At 33.3% G+C, this 20,945-nt stretch overlaps 1 protein-coding gene across 6 annotated transcripts in view; it reads right to left on the bottom strand.

The window, feature by feature from the left end:
- Nucleotides 1–20,945, bottom strand: part of LOC106051110 (transient receptor potential cation channel subfamily M member 2-like) — a 220,678-nt gene that overhangs the window by 177,778 nt on the left and 21,955 nt on the right. For 5 of the 6 annotated variants that reach the window (XM_056003788.1, XM_056003786.1, XM_056003789.1 and 2 more), the window contains exons 2-7: nucleotides 10,715–10,912; nucleotides 10,533–10,562; nucleotides 4,891–4,986; nucleotides 4,488–4,605; nucleotides 1,363–1,472; nucleotides 1,208–1,247 (exon numbers count right to left, since the gene is read on the bottom strand). In XM_056003788.1, the coding sequence (XP_055859763.1) occupies nucleotides 1,208–1,247; nucleotides 1,363–1,472; nucleotides 4,488–4,605; nucleotides 4,891–4,986; nucleotides 10,533–10,562; nucleotides 10,715–10,801 (481 nt within the window). In that variant the 5' untranslated portion in view covers nucleotides 10,802–10,912. Of the gene's footprint in view, nucleotides 1–1,207; nucleotides 1,248–1,362; nucleotides 1,473–4,487; nucleotides 4,606–4,890; nucleotides 4,987–10,532; nucleotides 10,563–10,714; nucleotides 10,913–17,094; nucleotides 17,366–20,945 lie in introns of those variants that run through there. The other variant, XM_056003787.1, reaches the window with a different exon arrangement.

Here is a 20,945-nt window from a genome sequence, read left to right as displayed (position 1 = left end):
CATATTTTTTTTTACGTCATTCAAACCACTTTTATTCATAAAATTTGTGTTGCGAAAATTAATTTCTTTATATTGAAACATTTTTGAACCGAAATAACGGTCAAAATCGAGTTTTCACAAAAGTGGCTAGCGAGTGGATTTTCTTTTGTGTATCCGCGTATATATATATGCAACAGTCTCTAGGAACCCTCGTAAACGCAATCCCATGTTATAAAAGACACATTTTAGTCTCACTAGGCCTTTTGAAGTAGAGGATTTTGTTCCTTTGACGCCGTATGGAATAAATACTCTAACTTTAAATTTCAATGAAATGCTATAAGATCTCGTTGCAGAAATGTCTAGGAACCCTCGCCAACTATATCATATTGATATTGGCTTTGTGTTACTGTAACTAGGCTGTGCAACGAATTGGCATTTAAATTATAGATGTAATTTTAGACTAGACTTAGCAGTCTAGATGTATAATCTACAATGAATCTAGCTCTAGATCTAGTTAAAAAATCTTGATTAGATTTAAATTTAGCTTGTAGATCTAGTAGGATGCTGCGTGGTCGTGCGTCATGCCCGTTGGACTAACGTTCCCACTTCTTGATGATTCCAAGTTCATACCCTGCTCGCTGTATTTTACAACGCCAAATAAATCTTTGAAATATTATTTTGGACAATCAAAACAAAATCATGTTTTGAATATTCCTTGCCCATAGGGAATGCAAAATGGATCCGACGGGGGTGCCTCTGATTTTGTCACACAAACTCTCTTTGTAATCTTGTTTCTCTTTATCGTAGAAATGTAATACTTCCCATCAAGTCCAGTGATAAGATAGTCATAATTAACTTTTATTTTACTAACTTTAAATATTGTATATTCCATAGTTCGCAATATATAAACAACTTATTTATTTTATTAAAATATTTAAGAAGTAAAAGAATTAGGCATCAAAAATACGTTAGACACACATACTGTAGATCGACTGATTCAGACTTTTATAACATGGTATTTTTAAAACCCAGCAGTAAAATCGCAGATAACACAGGATTTACTTTGGAGCAGAACTTTCTATATAATTCCAATATTCAGATATTATATTCAGCAATTGATATTATATAAATATTTTAAATGGGATAAGTGTTTAGTAACACACATCTGAATATAGTGATATACATATTCATATTATATTTTAAGAACACAAATGTATTTCAAACTTACCAAAATGTCTGAAATCACTTATCAATTTCAGAAAGTCTTCCTGTTAGTTTAAAATAAAGGACACATTTAAAGTTTAAACTATATTATATGAATAACTAAAGGTTACACTTTTAACTAGAAATTATATTTGTAATTTAATTATTGCTTAGTTTTACCTCTGTTGAAAATACAACTTTTTCATATTCTTTAGTTAGAGTTTGACTTATTCTTTCAACTAATTTATACAAAGTGTTGTTATTTCCCTTAGGCAAAACAAGACAACAATCTGAAGAGACAGAAAAAAAATTAATTAGTTTGGATGAGTCATTTAATTAAATTTGTAATAAATCTAGACTAGCATTAATAAATCTGTGCGATTCTAAATACTTTTACTAATGTTTTAGTTTAGCGCAATGTCATGCTTTTAGCTTTCTGAAAGCGCTATGACTCTACCACTTATCTCGACTAGCTGGGAAAAGAAGGAGAGGGAAGAGGGAGGGGTATCTGGGTGAAGATTACCATAATCGCTTTTTAAGTGAATTTTTGAAATAAGCTTTTTAAACTCTAACCACCGTGATTATGAAAATAGAAGGTTATAAAGGTATGTATTGTTTCTTGAAGCCATGACCTACTTCTTAAAACAAATTATATAGGGATTAATAAAAATATGCCATCAAATCTGTTAACTAAATGTTTTTTTCCCTGCTAGATACCAAGCCAAATATTTGTCCGGGGCCACCGTTTCTTCCTTAATACGTTGCTCTATCTGTTCTAATGCGTTTATTTGGAAAACGATCTGTGGATCTTTGTAAGTAAACGCCCATCATGAATCTTGGACCTGATGACCAAGAAGCAAGAGCACATTTCACGCTAAGCACAGTGATGATGACTTTGCATAGGAGCAAAGTTGTTCAATAAATATTTTATCGTAAACGTTAATATGCCATCAATCTCGCAAATTACTTTTTTTGTCATTTTACAGTTGAACATTTTTTGATGTATGGAAACTTTTTAAAAATAATTACTTAAAAATCATTATTCACTATAGTGCTTATAATGACTTATTCTAAAAAAAAAATCACATTTATTAACATTGGCTATTTATTATCCTAGTCGTAGAAAAATGATACCATATAGTTCAAAAGAATGTTAAATAGCACTGTCTTAGAAGATTTAACAAAGTTTCCTTATTTTATTTTAATTTCTTATACAATTGTAATCATCTCGTGTATACACAGTAATATTAACATATGTAATAACTAGACTTTCAATGCGAATGAAACAGAATTTAGCCTCCGTCAAATGATCGCCTTCACGAACTATGGAAAACACCAAATGTTTTCGACATTTTTAGTGAAAAACATTCAACTAAAATATATAAACATTTAATTATATGTTTTAAGGATAGAGGCGGTCTTAAGTCACTGCAACCAACGAGAACGCAGTAGGCGCCACGCTTTCTTGAAAATCTCCTGAATTTATTTTACTCTCCTGAAAACTCATAAAAATCTCGTGGAAAATATACAAAATTATCATTTGTGGGTGTCATTCATTGCTGTAAACGCCAATCCTACGCGCGATAAAAAAGGCATTGTCAGCTTGCATGTAATACAATGTAATAATGGGGCGAATTTTCATCTAAATCGGAAGTTCCAATACTTTATTTACTTTTATAGTCATTACCATATAAATATGCCATAGGTTGCAAGGTTCTTAAAGTAAAGTTAATTTAATCGCAATTTTGTACTTAGTAAAGATTAAATACAAATCAGAGTCAAATTTTGTTTTCTAATACAAAATCTTAAATTTTATTTATTATTCTTTTTTTCACCCAGACTAGGCCCCGCTCAATCAGTTTTGCATAAGGCCTCGCTATTGTTAGGACCGGCCCTGTTTAAGGATGTTGTATTGGGAACCTAGCTACACTCACTCGTTTTTTTTTTATTAATCTGTGTGCGATTTATTTTTTACTTGGATGTCAAACAATGAAGGGTGCAACACGGCTCGGACCGCGTCCCCTCACATCTCCTAATGACACCATTGCATGTAGATTAATATAAACATATACATTTCCAATCGGGAACGTTCGGCTATTACTTTACAGTTAAAAGGAGGGGAGTGAGTCTAAAAATGTGTTACGTAACAAAACAAATATTCAAATAAAATAACATACTTGTTAAGATCAATTTGACATTTTAATAATCATGTTTCTTATGTTATCACAGAGCCTTGAGCTAGCATGATTTTGTCAACGCTTTTTATAATTTAAATTATTTATATTACTTTCGCGGGTCCCACTTTTACTTACCACAGCGTTGTGAAAGAATTTCGATGTTCGTGTGTTTGTCGTGGTGCTTATTATGGCTTGATTAAGAATTATTTTTTTTATTTCGGAAATAGTCAGACGTTTTGACCTAGAGACAATGAATTGACTAGGAAAAATAAGACTTGCTTTTAGCCAGAGCGAAATATCAGCCGATGTAACGAGACTAATTCCAATACGCACTAGAGATCGGGAGATTGTTACGAACAAAGTGATTTAACTAACATTCGACGGTTCCCTCCATTTCTATTAAACTTCTTGTTCAGTATCAGCCTCGACTAACTTATATTGCTTGTTCGCCTTTCGCAGGTATTTTTACTTCCGTTAGGTTTATATTATACACCGCGGAAGCGCCTAAAATGTATGACTGTTACCCTTAAGTTACGCCCCTGTACATGGCCAGTGAATGGGTCATCCTAACGGGGGTAACGTGAGGTCAGGCGAGCAGAACAACAGTTTAACAGGCTGGGCCTGTTGGTGTAGGTTGTGAAATAGAAATTTAGTAGTGAATAAAGCACAGCAGATTGATGAAACATATTTAGCGACCTCCGAAAGGTAGCAATCACACCTATATATATAGGACAGAGGTATACGGTTTTCTTTCTTTAATGATGTGGTTGTTTAATAATATATAGAACGTATCACAAAGAGGTTTTCAAAAATATTACAAAAAAACACCTCATTTTTTAACACCATGTTTGTTTTTTTTTATTGTTCGGCGGCCGTACAATGCATTCAAACACTATTGGGGAAAAAACTGAATACGTCTTTGAAGCACCAATTAAGTCTTTTCCCATTAAAGTGCACTATGACGTCTCTAACTTTCGTTTCAATCTTATTGCTATAGAAGTCTTTTATTCCTGAATTTCTCATATCTTGCATCTTGACAAACAAAGAGAAAAGCTCCATCGTACATTAAAATATTCACAATAAATTCTTCATAAGCTCAACAATCATTTGTAGTTTGTTTAGTCTTACCTTCTTTTTTTAATAAATTAATAAGCTTGAAAAGAAAATTCCGAAGGTTGTGGTCAGATTCAATACTGTAGCCTTCATCAGACTCTTCTAGAACCGAGCCAACAAGTTTGACAACCAACTGTTGACATGTGTGAAAATAAAATATATTCGCTGTGTTAATTAGGACACAACGTTCATGTTTAAAGAAACAAAACAACAAATTTTAGCGGCCCCCAAAAAGGAAGAGTAGCAGTCCAATCACATCAATGTGTCCGTCAGTATGTATATATAATTTAATTAGATGTTTCACCAATTTGCTTAAATTAAAATAATAATTGAAGATTTTTTTAACATGTGTCAACTAGCTAAGCTAACAAAATATATAATTTGTCAATGTTTAATTGCAAATGTAATTCACATTTACCGAAAATGTATTCTCTTTCTTCTCTTGCTCTGCAGACTTTGGCTTCAATTTATTTCTTCTTGAACAACAATTGCATGTTGACTTTTTATCCTTAAACTAAAATAAATATTATGAAAATTATAACCAATTGTGTTACAATAATTGACTCTCACATTTCTATCAATATATATATAAAGCCCTCTCTAAGTTCAACCTGCAGGCCAAATTAATTTCCGACACTGGTGTCGCGGGCCAAATGACCGAAAAGGTACAAAATCGAAATGAAATTGACCTAAAACAATTTCAATAGACAACGGTTAATCTAGTAGTTACTACTTACTGTGCTTACATTAATTAATGGGATATATGAAAGATTTTTTTTTTTGCGTCGGAAACTTGTTTCATTTCTCTACTTAAAATGTGAGTAGCTAGCTAGCCAAAGATTTATTTTCTTGTCTCTTTTTGGTAACTATTCCCTTCGATCCTCCAATTTCTAGTAGTTTAAAAATCGTTTTATTCGCGCACAAACTAAGAATAATATTATATTTGATATTTCTTTTATAATGCCGATTATCTGTTGTTTAAAAAAAAAAACACAATGGCTACACTTTCTATACAAATCAAATATGTTGGCTTATTATCGTTCAAAAAACAATCCGTTCACTTTTCCTGGTAAATTCTAAATTCTACTTGAACTCTTCAATTTCGTAAACGTATAAATGACAAAGATCATGGTGCCAATTTATCAGAGGGCCCTAAAGTAGGTGAGGTACATTTTTCAACATTTTGTTATTGTTTTTTTTTTTTTTTTTTTGGAAAAGAGGGGGATTTCCTACTCTTTGTGCCGACATTTCGGTGGACCGGATGGAACCTTGTCGCAGGCCAAATCTGGCCCGCAGGCCAAATCTGGCCCGCAGGCCGTATTTTGGGCATGACTGACTATGACAATTGCAAAAACCCAATACCAAAAAATATAATAATAATAATCTTAGGCTAATGTACAAATTTATTCAGAGCATACAAGGCATAAGCGGATCCAAAACTTTGGCGGGGGGGGGGGGGGGCGATTTTTTTCAAAACCCTAACCCTATGCATAAACGTGCGTACAGCGCACACACACACACACACACATTGTAGTGTAACTGAGTTGATTTTCTGCGTGCGTCCAGCGTGTCAGAAGGTCATGACCAGTGCGTGTTTCATGTCCAGTGTGTGTGTCTGTATAGACTGCATCAGTGTTATGCCAAACGTGCTGGTTTCATTCACTGTTCATTGTAGTTCAATTTTGTCGAATAAAGCCATGTTATTGGAATACTAGTATTTGTTGTTTCATTACACACATACATGTATGTACATATATGAGAATTAAAAAAAGCAGTATTTCTCAACCTTCGGCGAAAATAAAATAACTGGGGCAGCGATATAAGCTTAACTTGTGGGGTTCGGGGCGAAGCCCCGACGACAAAAGCGTTTTATTCCTTTTTTTTCACTGCAGAAACGTATTCTCCTAACATCTACAGCTCATTATTTATCAGTGGGGTTAGGAATAAAGCCCCGACGCCAAAAACTTTTCTTGCATTCTTCACTGCAGAAACGCATTCTCCTGACATCTACAGCTCATTATTCATCAAAGAAGTTCGTGGCGAAGCCCCAATGCCAAAAGCGTTTTCTTGCATTCTTCAATGCAGAAACGCCTTCTCCTAATCTAAAGCTCATTATTCATACTATTATAAAAGGACCTTTTGAATAATATTGTAGTTGAAAAATATTTTTAATATGAATTTATAGGCCCTTAATATATTGCAAATAAAACCGATTTGTTTCTTGAAAAGATAAGATACCCCACAGATTTAGATTTTGTCTTTGAGGATCGCCGCCGAAAAAAAACGTATTTGATAAATAGTATCCGAGAATACTCTAGTGAGTATTCGATAAATAATATTCAATAAAATTGAAGTATAAACTGTGAGCTATAGTCCCAAATTTATTTAACTAGAAAAATATCAGATTGAGTAAAGGTTGGGAAAAGGCGACTATGAAATCATTATTTTGATTTAGAACTCATCTCAATCATGACTCTTATACTGAAAAATTTCGTTTGAATTGTAACTTTTCCAATGCAAAGTCCTTCTTAAAATAATTATGATAAATTCATGTGAAATTACATAAACTCTGTCTAGAAATGGGAGGGGTGGTAGAGTGACAACGATTAATCCTCGCTCCTTTAATATTTTCTGCTAAAGATTGCATTTGGAATTAAAGAATAGGGGTGGGGCGACTCGATATAAGAATTTAATTTATAGTATATACAAATTATATTTATGACATATTTTTTTTTAATTTTGTAATTTCTTAACTATAACACAAAAAGAAAAAGTATTGATTTGTCCGAAGGGGGAAATTCGATTGCATGTATTGCCCTTCCCACCTGTTACACTCATTTTTCATTTAAATTTACTAATAATAAAATTTGAGATTAGAGTGTTGTACGACATAATAAACAATGGGTAGTTTATATTATATAGATATTCAACTAAATTTGTTTACAAACTATGATTCTCCATAAAAATAGGCCCCCCCCACACACTCAGAGCGCTAAAGTGGAGAGGGCAGTACATGTAATCGCCCTCCCCCCAACCCCACCGAATTGGCTAAGATACCAGAAGGGGAGCGACATAATATAAAATTCATATATTAATTGAATTAATTTTGTTCACAAACTATGTTTTCTCCCTAAAAGTAGGAAAACTCAAAACTCAAAGGGTTTAGGTTGGAAGGGCAGCAGAGGTATTCGCCCCCCCCCCCCACCAATCGGTAAACAGGAAAAACCATAATAAAAAGATCGTTAAAATGTTAAAATATCAATAGCAAGTTTTAATCATATAGATATTTAATTGATAATGTTAGCCAGCTGTAATTTCTTCAAATAAATTGGACCGCCCCCCCCCACTCGAAAGTGTATGGGGGGGCGGAATTAATACCACCACCCCCTCCCGACCCCACCAAATCGGCCAACATACTAGAAGGGGGGGGGGAGAAATAATCTAAAATAGGTTGAAATATAAATAATTATTATATAGTATTAACATTAAATTCGTATACCAATTGTGTGAATTCTATACCGAAATTCGTCCGCCCACCCTTCGGGGTGGGGGGGTAAGGCGAGTGGAGGGAGTTGATCGCCCCTACCGCCCCACTAGATCCGCCAGTGATACAAGGTGCAAATGTATATAGTTATAACTTTTGTAATTTTACGGATTGTGGTAGAGTGTGTAGTCAGGCAACGCAAATCACCACAGGCCAGCGCTAGACGAGCCATCAACCGCGCTTACTGCCAACAACAATTTCACAATTGTTTAATTTGTTCGCTACAAAGAAACGCTACTTTAAGAAATATCAACACTACTTAGACCAATTAAGTAAGCTACGGTCATGTAATCAACTAGAAGTCACATTCCTCGTTCCACATGCTAGGACAAATGTGTACACGTGCTCCTTCTTCCCTAGTGCTATTAGAGCATGGAATAGGTTGCCTGAGCTAGCCAGGAAAACCAGTGACTTGGCAGAATTTAAGTCATTTGTTAATATGCATGACTAAATGCATGACGCGTAGAACGTAATTATCTTCTTTTTTGAAGTAACGTCTGTATTATATAACATATGATAGGAAGTGTCGTGCGAAGTTACGCCAGCTTCTAGAATGCTTTTAGGGGCACACTATAAAGATCGGAGATGTCACTGATAGGACGGCTCACTACACTCTTGTCCAGGGGTGGGCAACCTTTTTTTATCGAGGGCCACATTGAAAAAAAAAATCGGAATAAGGGGGGGGGGGCGCATATATGTTTCAAAATATGTAATTGCAAGTTAGAAAAATAACCTAGCTGACTGTGTAAAAAGTCAATTATTTAACATTTATACTGAATCATACATATCATTTTTTACACTTCTATTTAAGGACTTACAACAAGGGTTAGCGATTTCTGAATCTAATTTTACTAACAGTAACACTTAATGTGAAATATTTAAATGTTTACACTTTTACATAACTTTTCAGAATTATGGCACTTGCTTACGATTTTTATCTTTGTGACTGCTGTCAAATTACAGCCAGTCCGCAGACCTTTTTTACACTTGTTTATTTTCAAACAAAAGAAAAATCTTCTTCACGGGTGTATTTGGACCCAAATAATGTAAAAGTTTAGTTGCAAAGTTTTTTTAGCATGGGAATACAGTTTCTGGTTTCCACAAATTTCTCGAAGAAGAACTGACTGGAACTTTTCTTTTGATTTGAGTTATGTCCAGTGGAGCTGAATCAGCTTCTGCACTTAATGGTGAGCTCAGGATATTGAAAACTTGTTCTTGACGTCTTATTGTTTAAAATATATTTGCATTTTATATGAATACTTTGTGGGCATACTCGATTTCTGTAGATGTTCGGGTTAGGGGCCGCATAAAACACTCCGAGGGGCCGCATGTGGCCCGCGATCCGTAATTTGCCCACCCCTGGGCTAAGCTATGTTCAGTTCAGTGTTGTTCAGCGTTTTGGTTGGTTCTTTACGACGACTCATTAAGACGATTCGGTGCGGAGTAAAGACAAGACAGCGCGCAAGTACGAGACGACGCCTTCATCGTAATCTACGATCAAGTCCAACACAACGAGACCGGTGGGTGAAAAGTCAGCCCTGAACAGCTGAAAGCAGTGAAAGTCTGGAACGTAGCAGAGAGTCAAGTGGTGTTCGATACAATTTTTACATAAATTGATATATTGGTACGTTTGTTAAGTGTTAAATATTTGTACAGTCTGTGTTACATGTTGCCAATAGTTCAGTACTAATTGTGATTTATTGTAAATTAAAGTGTTGCGTTATTACAGAGACCTGATTTTTCAAGTTCTGTGTTTGTAGTGTTAAGTGGAGCAGTTTGCAGAGAGCTTGTGTGGTGGCCCAACAGTTCAACAAATTAAGGGATATATAATAATTAGTTCGGATTAGTCATGTAATAAAACAATAAATCTGTGCGATTAGTAATATATTTACCAATTTGTTTAGCTCTATTTCATGTTTTTATCGTTTATCTAGATCAGAGGAAAAAACATGATACCACTAACGTCTATGGTCTACAGAAATACACTGAACATTTCTTTACAAACAAGAAAACATTTTAATGCAACTTTTGCGAACTATAGTATTGTAGGCTCTAATTTTATCAGCAAAGTAAGCCACCTACATGGCTCCCCGTGATTAAAGTGTACACAATTTATAAATAACGCAAATGACATTAACCTTGTTAAATGTTATTTCATTTTATTCTTCCATAAAAATAAATGTATATACTTTTTTGTAAAAGTGGTACTTCTTTTAGAGAACCAAAATGTATTTCCTAGAGGGAAAAAAAAAAGCAAAAAAAAAAAAAAAGCAGAGGCAAGATTTGTGTATTGTAAGTGTTAATGTTGATGTCGATTGTACAGTATTGGCTTTGATGTATTTGACATTAAACTGTTACGTTACTTTGGAGCCCTGAGTTGTCAAGTTCTTTAAGTTAGTTGTGGCATGTGGCGCAGTTGGCAGAGAGCCTGGATAGTGAGTAATAGTATTAAGTTAGCAGTTAGTGAAATAGATTAGAAATATTTTAAGTCTATATGATATTACATAGTTGTTTACCTGTCTGTTAATATTTATGGACGCATCATTCTGCAAAAAAAGTATCATTCAAGTGAATTAAAACTAGTATTTTGTTTAAAACTAAATACTACTACTATTGCATTGACTTTAACAATTTAAAAAAAATACTATTTCTGTAGTACCTTTTATAAAAAAATAAAAAAATATAACTATATACTTACTTTCTTAACTATAAGATACTTGTCTGATTCCAATTTATGCTTTTCATCCATAATGCTTGTAGTGTTGTTTTCATCATTACCTTCCATTTCTTTTTTTTTTAATAAAACAAACGAACGAAATTGTAGGCCTACTTAGTTACTGCATAGTATGTATAATATAAGCGAAATTCAACTCACTGGCTGATCACTAAGAGATCTCTGAAACAGGGAAAATTACATATTCTAATACTTTATGAGACAATTATCATATTATTGAGTAAGTTATAAAATGAGATTTAATGTAATTTATTCGCGTAATAAGACATTGGTTTATTTATTATATAAACTATTGTATATTTTGAAATATAAATCATACTCTACTCAAACTCTAAGGTTGTCTTCTAATTTTCATTAAATTAACTAATTTAAAATTATTGGCCAAAAAAACCCCAGACCAAACTACTGCGTAGAGTTAACAAATTTCACACCATAGCTAAGCCCAAACCATCATCTATTTTAAAAGTTTAAACCTAAAACTGGATAAGACAAACAGCTACAATACGAGTGACAGTAACCAAATACAATCTTCATTTCTCAATAAGCATATCGAAGGGCAAATGGTTATTTCCGCAAACATCACACTGGATTTTATGTATGCCTTATTTCATTGGTGTCAGGAACCTCGAAACTAATAAAGATAGTGTTTCGAAGATTCATTTGTCGTTTTTCAGTTTACAGGTTTTGGATGTTCCTTCAAAGCTAAAAATAATTAACTTCCTTGTCCAAACCTCCCCCTTGACGACGGGGCATTAACCCGGGATCGTCGGGATAATCAGTCCAGCGCGCTAACCGCACGACCAGGCATTGATGTTAACTTAATAACAAACTGATTACAAACTAATATCCTATTATTGATAAAGAAATACAATACATATTACACCGGATATGTACAATATGTCAGTTGAGCGATTTCAAATAAACGTTCAGAACTGATTGGTAATCACAGAAAAAAGAAGAAGAAAAGAACAGATATATCGTGCTTGTACTTCGATGTCCCAGCACAGTTACCAACAGAGCTATTGGCATTTTCATTTAAATAGAACTAAAGTGAGGATGTAGATCTACGTAATTTAAATTTCTGATTTAGCACTCTTGAAATTTATATCTACTAGATCTAAATTTGGAATAATTGAAATATAATTTAGATTAGATTTATGACAAAAAAAGCGTTGATAATATACCAATAGACTAAAAGCAACATTGAATTTAAAAATAGTAGATTGTTTTAGTATATTATAACATTGCAATATTGATCTAAACTAGGAGTGGGCAAATTACGACCCGCGAGCCACATGCGGCCTGGCGAAGTGTTTTATATGGCCCGCGGACACCAAAAGAAATCAGGTGTGCCTACACATTACACATATAAAATGCAAATATAATAAAAATAAATAATTGTAAATATCTATAGAACATATTAATACTTTTGATTCTTATTACTTATAATGAAGAGGCTAAAGAAACAATCTATCTAAACGTCATTCTAAAAAAATCAAAGTAAACGAAGGTTAATTTTAAATTTCAACATTTCAAAAATTTCAGTCAAAGACACAAGCCCAGGCCACTATTTATTCAGTGCTCTGAAGAACTATGTTGAAAGTGTTGGGTTGGCTTGTACAAGGGTAAGAACTGATGGAGACCGCGTTTGATTTGAAAAACAAGGCTTTGTAATAAAACAAAAAGTAATATCCCAACCATAAACTCATTAAGAAAAAATTTACACAAATCTGCATTGAATACCGTTCTAGTTATACTACGATAATGATAAAGTTACTTATAGAAGGCATATGGCCAGCCTTAAGCATAAGTAAACTATGCAGTGGTTTAGGCCCCACGATTGTTGAGAGCCACTCACAGGATATATATATACATAACTATAATCTCATCTGTATCATACAAGATAAGATAAGATAGAGAAGACATAGCGAAACATTTCCTCATTGTTATTGTACTGTTGTTGTCCTCACTGTTATTGTTAAAATACACTAGGCTTTTAATAAGCTGCATAATTTTTTATTTTTGCTGTTATTTATATTTTTTCTATTTTATTCGGGGCCAACGAATTCACTTCAATTACGGCCTCCAATTATCCAAGGCCGGTCTTGACTGTTAGGTTCATTGAAGGACATTGTCTGCGACTTTATTACTAATAATTCTAATGAATTGTTTAATACAGACCTTATGTTTATCGTTGGAAGCATTGCAATTTGTTGTTTGCACATGAAAAGCATGTGCATCTAAAATCTTTTCAACCAAATCTATAGCATTTCTTGAGGTATGCAAGTGAAATCAGGCCTTATCATTATCATTAGTTGAAAGGTGAAACTATTTTCAATGAAATGGTTGAAAAGTACAAGACTTATTTGGAATCTTTGATTGTAAAATTTGAAAGCAAAATAATAAGACGTCAGAAACTTGGAACCAGTTTTAGATACCCTCAGCTCACCATTTAATTTAGAAGATGATTCAGCTCCAGATGATATACCTCTTGGCTAATTATGTTCTGAAAGAGAAGTTCCAGTCAGTTCTTTCACGGGATTTCTTGGGTGACAGAAGCTATATATCCACATTTAAAAAAAAATTGCTTATAAACTTTAACATTATTAAGAACCACATTCATCTGTGAGCATACTTTTTTTAAAAAAAATTATCAACTATTTGAACAGGTCGATGCTGATTGATTGTAATTTGAGACTTGTCACAATGATAACAACCAGTAGGCCTAAGCTAGTTCCACGGTTCCGGAACATTATGCACGAGAGTTGACTGTTATATACTTCACATTAAGTACAACTATATATTTGTGTGGAAATATTGTGATGTAAATAGTAATATGCAACATTAAAAAAAAATCATTCGTAAAAATAGTTCAAGTAATTTCTAACTCTTGTTATAATTCCTCAATCCCCATCCCAATTTTTTAAAAATTCGGCCCTCAACAGAAAAAAAAGTAGCCCACCCCTGATCTAGACGTTTGGAAATAAGGAAATAAAAATCTATACTTGAAATCTAGAAATTGAAATTATATATCTTGATCTAGTCTATATCATTCCAAACAAGACCTAGAAATTCTAGATAAAAAATCCAGAAATGTTTTAATTAGAATATAAATATCGATTTAATTTAAAAAATCTAGATATACTTTAAAAAATGTAGTTCTAGTTTAAAAAAAAATAGATAAGATCTACATCTAACTATTATGTCTTTTTTAAATACGAGTCAGATAACAAGGTTTAATAAACATTACTGTACCGAGTTCTTTTAGAATTTTATTTAAGAATTAATTCCATATGACGTCAAAAAGAAAATTCACTACGTCACACAGCCTAGTTTGACAAAAAATGTTTTCATCAATACGAGCACGTTGTTGAGAGCTCATAGACATTGGTGCACTGAGTTAAAAGAATTTATCAATATGACGTCAAAGGAAAAAAATACATACGTTTCAATGGGCTAGTACAAAAATATCTTTATTAACACAAGAGAGATTTAACGATGGTTCATAGACGTTGGTGCACTGGGTTCTAATACAATTCATTGACATAGAATTAAAGCCGCATTATTTGTGCGTTTCGTCTGTCAGTCTGTCATGTTACTATTAAAAAAAAACAACTTAAAGCTATGTAAAATTTGATTGACCTTTAATTTTTCTTTTAAAATATCGCAATAGTTTAAGCATGTATGATAGATTATTCCGGATATTTGTATATATAGTGAGAGAAAAAGATAATTCCAGATAAATATATTACCGTTAATTAAATTTTTGGGATGGTCTCGTATAAAATTTAGATGTCCATAGCCTTGTAGACATATTTTCGTAAATGAGAAGATTATTAGTTTTATTTATTAGAAGAGAAGAGGGATTTCAAACAGTTATTTTGCGTTAGTAGATTTTTCATATAAAATTCGGAAATTTTTGGCGACAATTCGTTAGAAAATTAAAGTAATGTAGGTATATTTCTTATTTCAAAATCCTGTACAACCTGTTGTCCATATTTTTTAAAAAATAAAGTTAATTACAATAATTTGTTTTAAGATGAAAATATGGAAAATGGTGATATCGATAATTAAAACTATCGTTAGTATTGTCAAAGAATACAAGTGTAATTTTAGTCAATTAAGCAATTTCAAACAATCATTGGACATAATTAATTTTTTTATATAACAATATCCGGAACAACTTTATAGTTAATGAAATTTAAGTCAGAAAGCGTGATCTAGTGGCTAAGTGCGCTTAAACTTGGCTTGTCTTGGCTACCTAGAAGGGGGCTCGAGGTTCGACACCCGACTAGGGGAGAGTTGCGTTTACCGAGCGCCTAAAGGCAGCATGGAAAACCAACTCCTAGATACCCACTCTCCCCACTGGTCCACAAATGAGATTGGACCAAAGCGCTCTGAGCATGCTATAATCATGAAAGTAGCACTATATAAAAGCTATAATAATAATATTCATTTAGCATTTATATGCTATTTACATTAAAAAAAAACGGAACAACATATTATTGATCATGTGTTTTTGCAAGGTTTAAACATGGAAATTAAATGTAATATAAGTTAAAAGAGCAAAAAAAAAATCTTTGTTGGCATTGATTTGTTTTTCACATAAACATCCCAAACAATATATTTTAAATTATTATGATTGTCGCGATCATCAATGATGCTAGATGTCACGATGAAGATTAGCTTGATCTAAACAGCACAATCAATGATCGTGGTTGCCGAGGATCTATAAATCATCAGTTGATAGGATGATCATTTAGAAGTTGCCAGTTCATAAGAGGATCATCTAGAAGTTGCCAGTAGATAAGAGGATCATCTAGAAGTTGCTAGTCGATAAGACGATCTAAGTATATTATATTATATTCAATGAAGAAACTTCTCTTCGTCAAATACAAATACTTTAATTCAGAACTAGAAAAAGCTATTCACAATATTGATTGAATAAAACATAAAATATATATTTCTACTAGATTAAATGATCTACACAATAATATGATCATGTCATCTTTCTTTGAGTTCCAACACGAGACTGGCGGTAATATCTAGAATCTTTTTAGACCTTTGGGCGTTACCATGTGACTAATCTCTTCCTGTCACTTGGTTAATCAATTGACCAATAAAATACAGAATATCGTACAATAACCCGTCAAAAAAGCTCGAACAAAATAGTGCAGACAAATTAGCGCGGACAAAATAGCGCCGACAAAATAGCGCGAAATTTCCCGACAAAACAGCGCTAGACAAAATAGCGCGAAATTTCCCGACAAAATAGCGCAAGACAATATAGCGCGGACTCTTACATGATGTGTATAAAAGTACCGAATTTTTAGTAATTTAATGTCCTGGGCATCATTTTTGTGGATGTCTCTCTATCTTTTCAATATTAATATAACTAAAATAATACCATATTTGCAGACAACGAAAATACTCTAAATTTAAAATCATTTCCCTCTTTCACCTTTGATTAAAATGCTTAACTATATTGCCAATGTACGAAAACAAGCAAGTGATGGAATTTCTACATGACATTTCCTACAATTTAACTTAGTGAAAGTTATTGTCCGTGTGTATGTGTGTAAATTTGACAAATATCTTTGTGTGTTTTCGAAGTACACTTTTATAATGTAAATAATTGCTATATTTTGAAATTATTCATTTGACCTTATTATGATTTTTGCTTATTTATGTTTAAAGTTATCTAAAGTGTTTCCTGCAAAATGACGGTAAAATTATGACAACATTAAAACAAAACAAAATTTATTGGCTCTATTCATATTTTACGATATATAAAGTATTTCTTTCAAAATGACTGAAATATGTTTTATTCTACGCTATTTTGTCCGCGCTATTTTGACGGGGTACCGGCTGTAAATGTATCAACTCATCCAATGGTTCTCTCGCTACAATCTCTAGTTCCTTACATCTTGAGACCTACAAACTCTCTTTAACTATTTGACGATACAGTCATTGTTGATATACAGGGTTTTAAGCCACACTGAGACTGGCCTTAAATAAAAACTAAAACTGCATTGATGGCAAGGTATGTATAACATACATGTTTGAATATCTACACCTATAAAAGACTGACTAAAATGAATGTAGACATAACTGCCGTTTTCAAAACTTGCTTAGCTGACTCTGGGTCAGTCAAAGAGAACAAATCTCACCTTCTTCAGGTAGGACATTTCGGAAATGGTAATAAAGCGTGGCAATGTCTAAGCAATGAAAAAAAAAACACTTCTGAATGCATTGATACTAAACAACAACGCAGGAAAACATTTATAACTCTACATAAACACATCAGTCAAAAATGTGGCTTTGATAATTGCATATGCTCATACCTTAGGTTCTACTCCAGAGACAAAAGACATGTTTTGTGACACTCTTTCATTGTTGTACAATAAATGAATGATTCAGAACAGATTATTGCAGGGCTATCACAATTTAGGAATTCAATCTGAATATTTTAATGGTCGTTGAGGTGTTGAGAAATTAAATGAAATTGGACAGATTTGTAAGATATCTGCTCTCTACATTTCCTCGGCGGCTGCAACACCTACTTTAAAATTAACCGGCAGCACAGAGTGTAATGTTAAGTCAGTACCCTTGTTTTGTTACTGTCATTCATTGCATGTATTTATAGACGCAATTCTAAGAACAGCGTCAAAATACCCGGATCTTCAATAGTGCATACAGAAAAACTTTTGTGAATGCCTGTATTCCAGGGGATCTAAGCTTGTGGGTCGCGACCTCTTGGGGTCGAATGACGAATTGCCGCGGGTCGTCTAAGACCCAAAAAAATATGGAATTTTTGTCTATTCCATTGAAAATTAATTTTTTCTTTAGTTATGAGAGACAGACAACCGATTAATTTCCTTCTAACGTTGTTGCACTAGAAATATTTTTGAAAGTTTAAATTCATTTAAAATAGTGAATAACACTACATTTCGTCATGCGTAATCATAGATATTATTTTCGTCGAGACGCAATAAAAAAGATATTTGGTAAATAATTAATAATCCGCCATTGTTTTATAGCCAATGTTATTGAACGTAATATATTTCCGTTATTAAACAACACCAGAAAAAGCATCTCAACAAAAACGTAACGAAAAGAGAATAAAATGACGATGTTTACGTTATATGTTTACTTAAAGCAGCAATTGCTAAACACCAGTTGGTCAGTTCTTACGAATCTATAAAATAAATGTAACGTCAATTTTTTAACAAACAAACTATTTTAGAGGTAAGAAATCTCTTTCGCAAACTTCTTGAGACGACTAATAGAATGTTGGTTCATTTTTGGAAAAATATAAGGTTTCTGGAAAAAAAATATTAGTTGTGTCTGCAAAGATGGAGTTCCAAGTTTCTATTAGGTTAAATTTCGGTACTGAATAATTCGCCAAAAGTTATTGGAACTGAACCTTCGATTCATCGATTTGACTGAAAAGATCCGACCCTCGTGGACGAATCTTAAGATTGGGAAAGAAAATTGGACAAAATTAATATTTACATCTTGCAAACCTTATCAATTTTTATGAACAAAATTAAATTGAACATGACAAAGAAATACTATAATAAATTTTGTAAAAAAACAAAACAAAAACAATTGTGCTTGCTTGCAGACACAATTTTATCATACTTTCTACCTTGCCAGAACTCCATTCACAGTTAAAGTAGAATTTATTAAACATATTGTTATAACTGTGCCATGCGCACCGCTGTTCAAGATAGCGCAGAAAGTGCGCACTGCTAGAACATTGACTGAGAAGGATGTCAACATGAGAAAGAAGAAAGATTTCCGCCCAAGTAGAGAGCCGATGTGAAAAGACTGTGTTCAGTGCAGTTGTTGTTATAATGTACTTGTGATTTCCCCGTGAATAAACATCTTTGCCTAATAGAGTTGCCTCCCTTAATTTATTACATTATTAATAGATACGTGTTGATAAATGATTGTTTTCAATGACAATTAAACTCGTCTGGATAAAGGGTTTGAAGTCTTATACCGATTTGTCTGTCGTGTGTCTTCTTCTTACGTTTCCAATAATATAGTTTCACAGCCTGCTGTCTTGTGTAGTGCATAAATGTCGCCATACATGTCGAGAATTTTTGGTTTTACATACCTTTCGAGACGGAGATCAGCAAGTCTGGGACAGTCAAACAGAATATTAGGCATTGTTTCTTCTGATAGAAATAGATTGCCTATTCCTGACCTAGACTAATAATACTAAATCTGTGCTAACATAATTTTTTATGTTTTAAGCGATATTTCATGCTTTTGGCTTTTTCAATACGCTATGATTCTATCACAGCGGTTCTCAAACTTTTAAACCTAGCGACCCTTTTTACAATCCCCGACTCTTCCGCGACCCCCACTCACACCCACACAGCAATAGAAGAATAGACAAAAACAATCCATAATTTCGATGGACTTAGTCGACCCCTGACAAATCGTCAATCGACCCCTAAGGGGGTCGCGATCCACAGGTTGAGAACCCTTGCACTAAAAGTACACTATATATGTACATACAATCTGCATGTCTTAACTTCTGGACATCAAAACAATCTCTAATATGTGCACTACGCCCTAATTGATTAATCTTATCTTATCTTATATAATACAGACGTTACTTCAAAAAAGAAGATGATTACGTCCTACGCGTCATGCATTTAGTCATGCATATTAACCAATGACTTAAATTCTGCCAAGTCACTGGTTTTCCTGGCTAGCTCAGGCAACCCATTCCATGCTCTAATAGCACTAGGGAAGAAGGAGTATTTGTACAAATTTGTCCTAGCATATGGGACGAGGAATGTGCCTTTATCTTTGTGTCTTTCAGAGTATTTTATTAAATTTTGTTTTTGTATTTGAAGATTATGGTTCAGTGTTTTATGTATGATTGCTACTTTACTTTTGAGCCTTCTGTCCTGAAGGCTTTCTAAATTTAGTGATTTTACTAAAGGTGTTACTCTAGTCAAATGTGAATATTCGTTTGTTATGAATCTCACTGCTCTATTTTGTGTCTGTTCCAGTTTCTTAATGTTTTCTTGAGTTGAGGGGTCCCAAACGGAGGATGCATATTCTATTATTGGCCTAACCAAGGTTAAGTAACATTTTAGTTTTATGTTCTTATTTGATTTATAGAAATTTCTTTTAATAAATCCTAATGCTTTGTTTGATTTTTTTGTAGTTTCATCAATATGTGGATTCCATGATAGTTTTTCATTTATTATAACACCTAGGTATTTTGCGTTTTTAGTCTGTGATACTGGTTTGCCATGAATAAGATAAGTGGAATTAATTTGTTTTAGTTTTTTTGTTACTCTTAACAACTGACATTTTTCTGGGTGGAAAGACATGCTCCAATTTGATTCCCATTTCTGTAATTCATCTAATTCTCTTTGTAAAATATCTGTGTCTTGTGTTGTTTTTATTGTTCTATATATTATGCAATCGTCTGCAAATAATCTGACTTTTGTTCCTGAACTAATGCAATTTGGTAAATCATTTATGTAAATTAAAAATAGTAGTGGACCCAAGACTGTACCTTGAGGTACACCTGAGTTTACTGTTATCGGTGTTGATTTAGAGCCATTTATTATTACAGTTTGTTCTCTCCCTATCAGAAAGTCTTTAATCCACTGATGCAGTGGACCATTAATGCCGAAATATTTTAATTTTTTAAGCAAACTATGGTGGTGAACTTTGTCAAAAGCCTTAGAAAAATCTAGTAAGATAGCATCTATTTGTTCACTATTATCTAAACCTTTTGAAAAATCATCAATTAGTCCTATTAGTTGTGTTTCACATGATCTATATTTCCTAAAGCCATGTTGGTATGGTGTGAGGACATTATGTTTGTCTAAGTGGTTTATGATGTTGCTACATATTATGTGTTCTAGGATTTTACATGTGATGCTGGTAAGTGATACTGGTCTGTAGTTCCCTGGGTCAGATTTTTCTCCTTTTTTAAATAGGGGGGTGACATTAGCTTCTTTCCAGTCCTTTGGTACTCTGCCCTGGTTAAGTGAAGCCTGAAAGAGTATTTTGAACACTGGGGCTAGCTCATTACTTAGTTCTTTGAGTAATCTAGCTGGAATACCATCAGGTCCAGAAGCTTTATTAGGTTTGGTGTTGGCTAATAGTTTTTTAATTCCATTTTCTTGTACTACTATATCTTCTATGTTGTCTA

This window comes from Biomphalaria glabrata, chromosome 11 (genome assembly GCF_947242115.1).
Source record: "Biomphalaria glabrata chromosome 11, xgBioGlab47.1, whole genome shotgun sequence".
Lineage (NCBI taxonomy): Eukaryota > Metazoa > Mollusca > Gastropoda > Planorbidae > Biomphalaria > Biomphalaria glabrata.
Note: the sequence above shows the minus strand (reverse complement) of the source record. Positions and strands in the feature narration are given on the sequence as shown.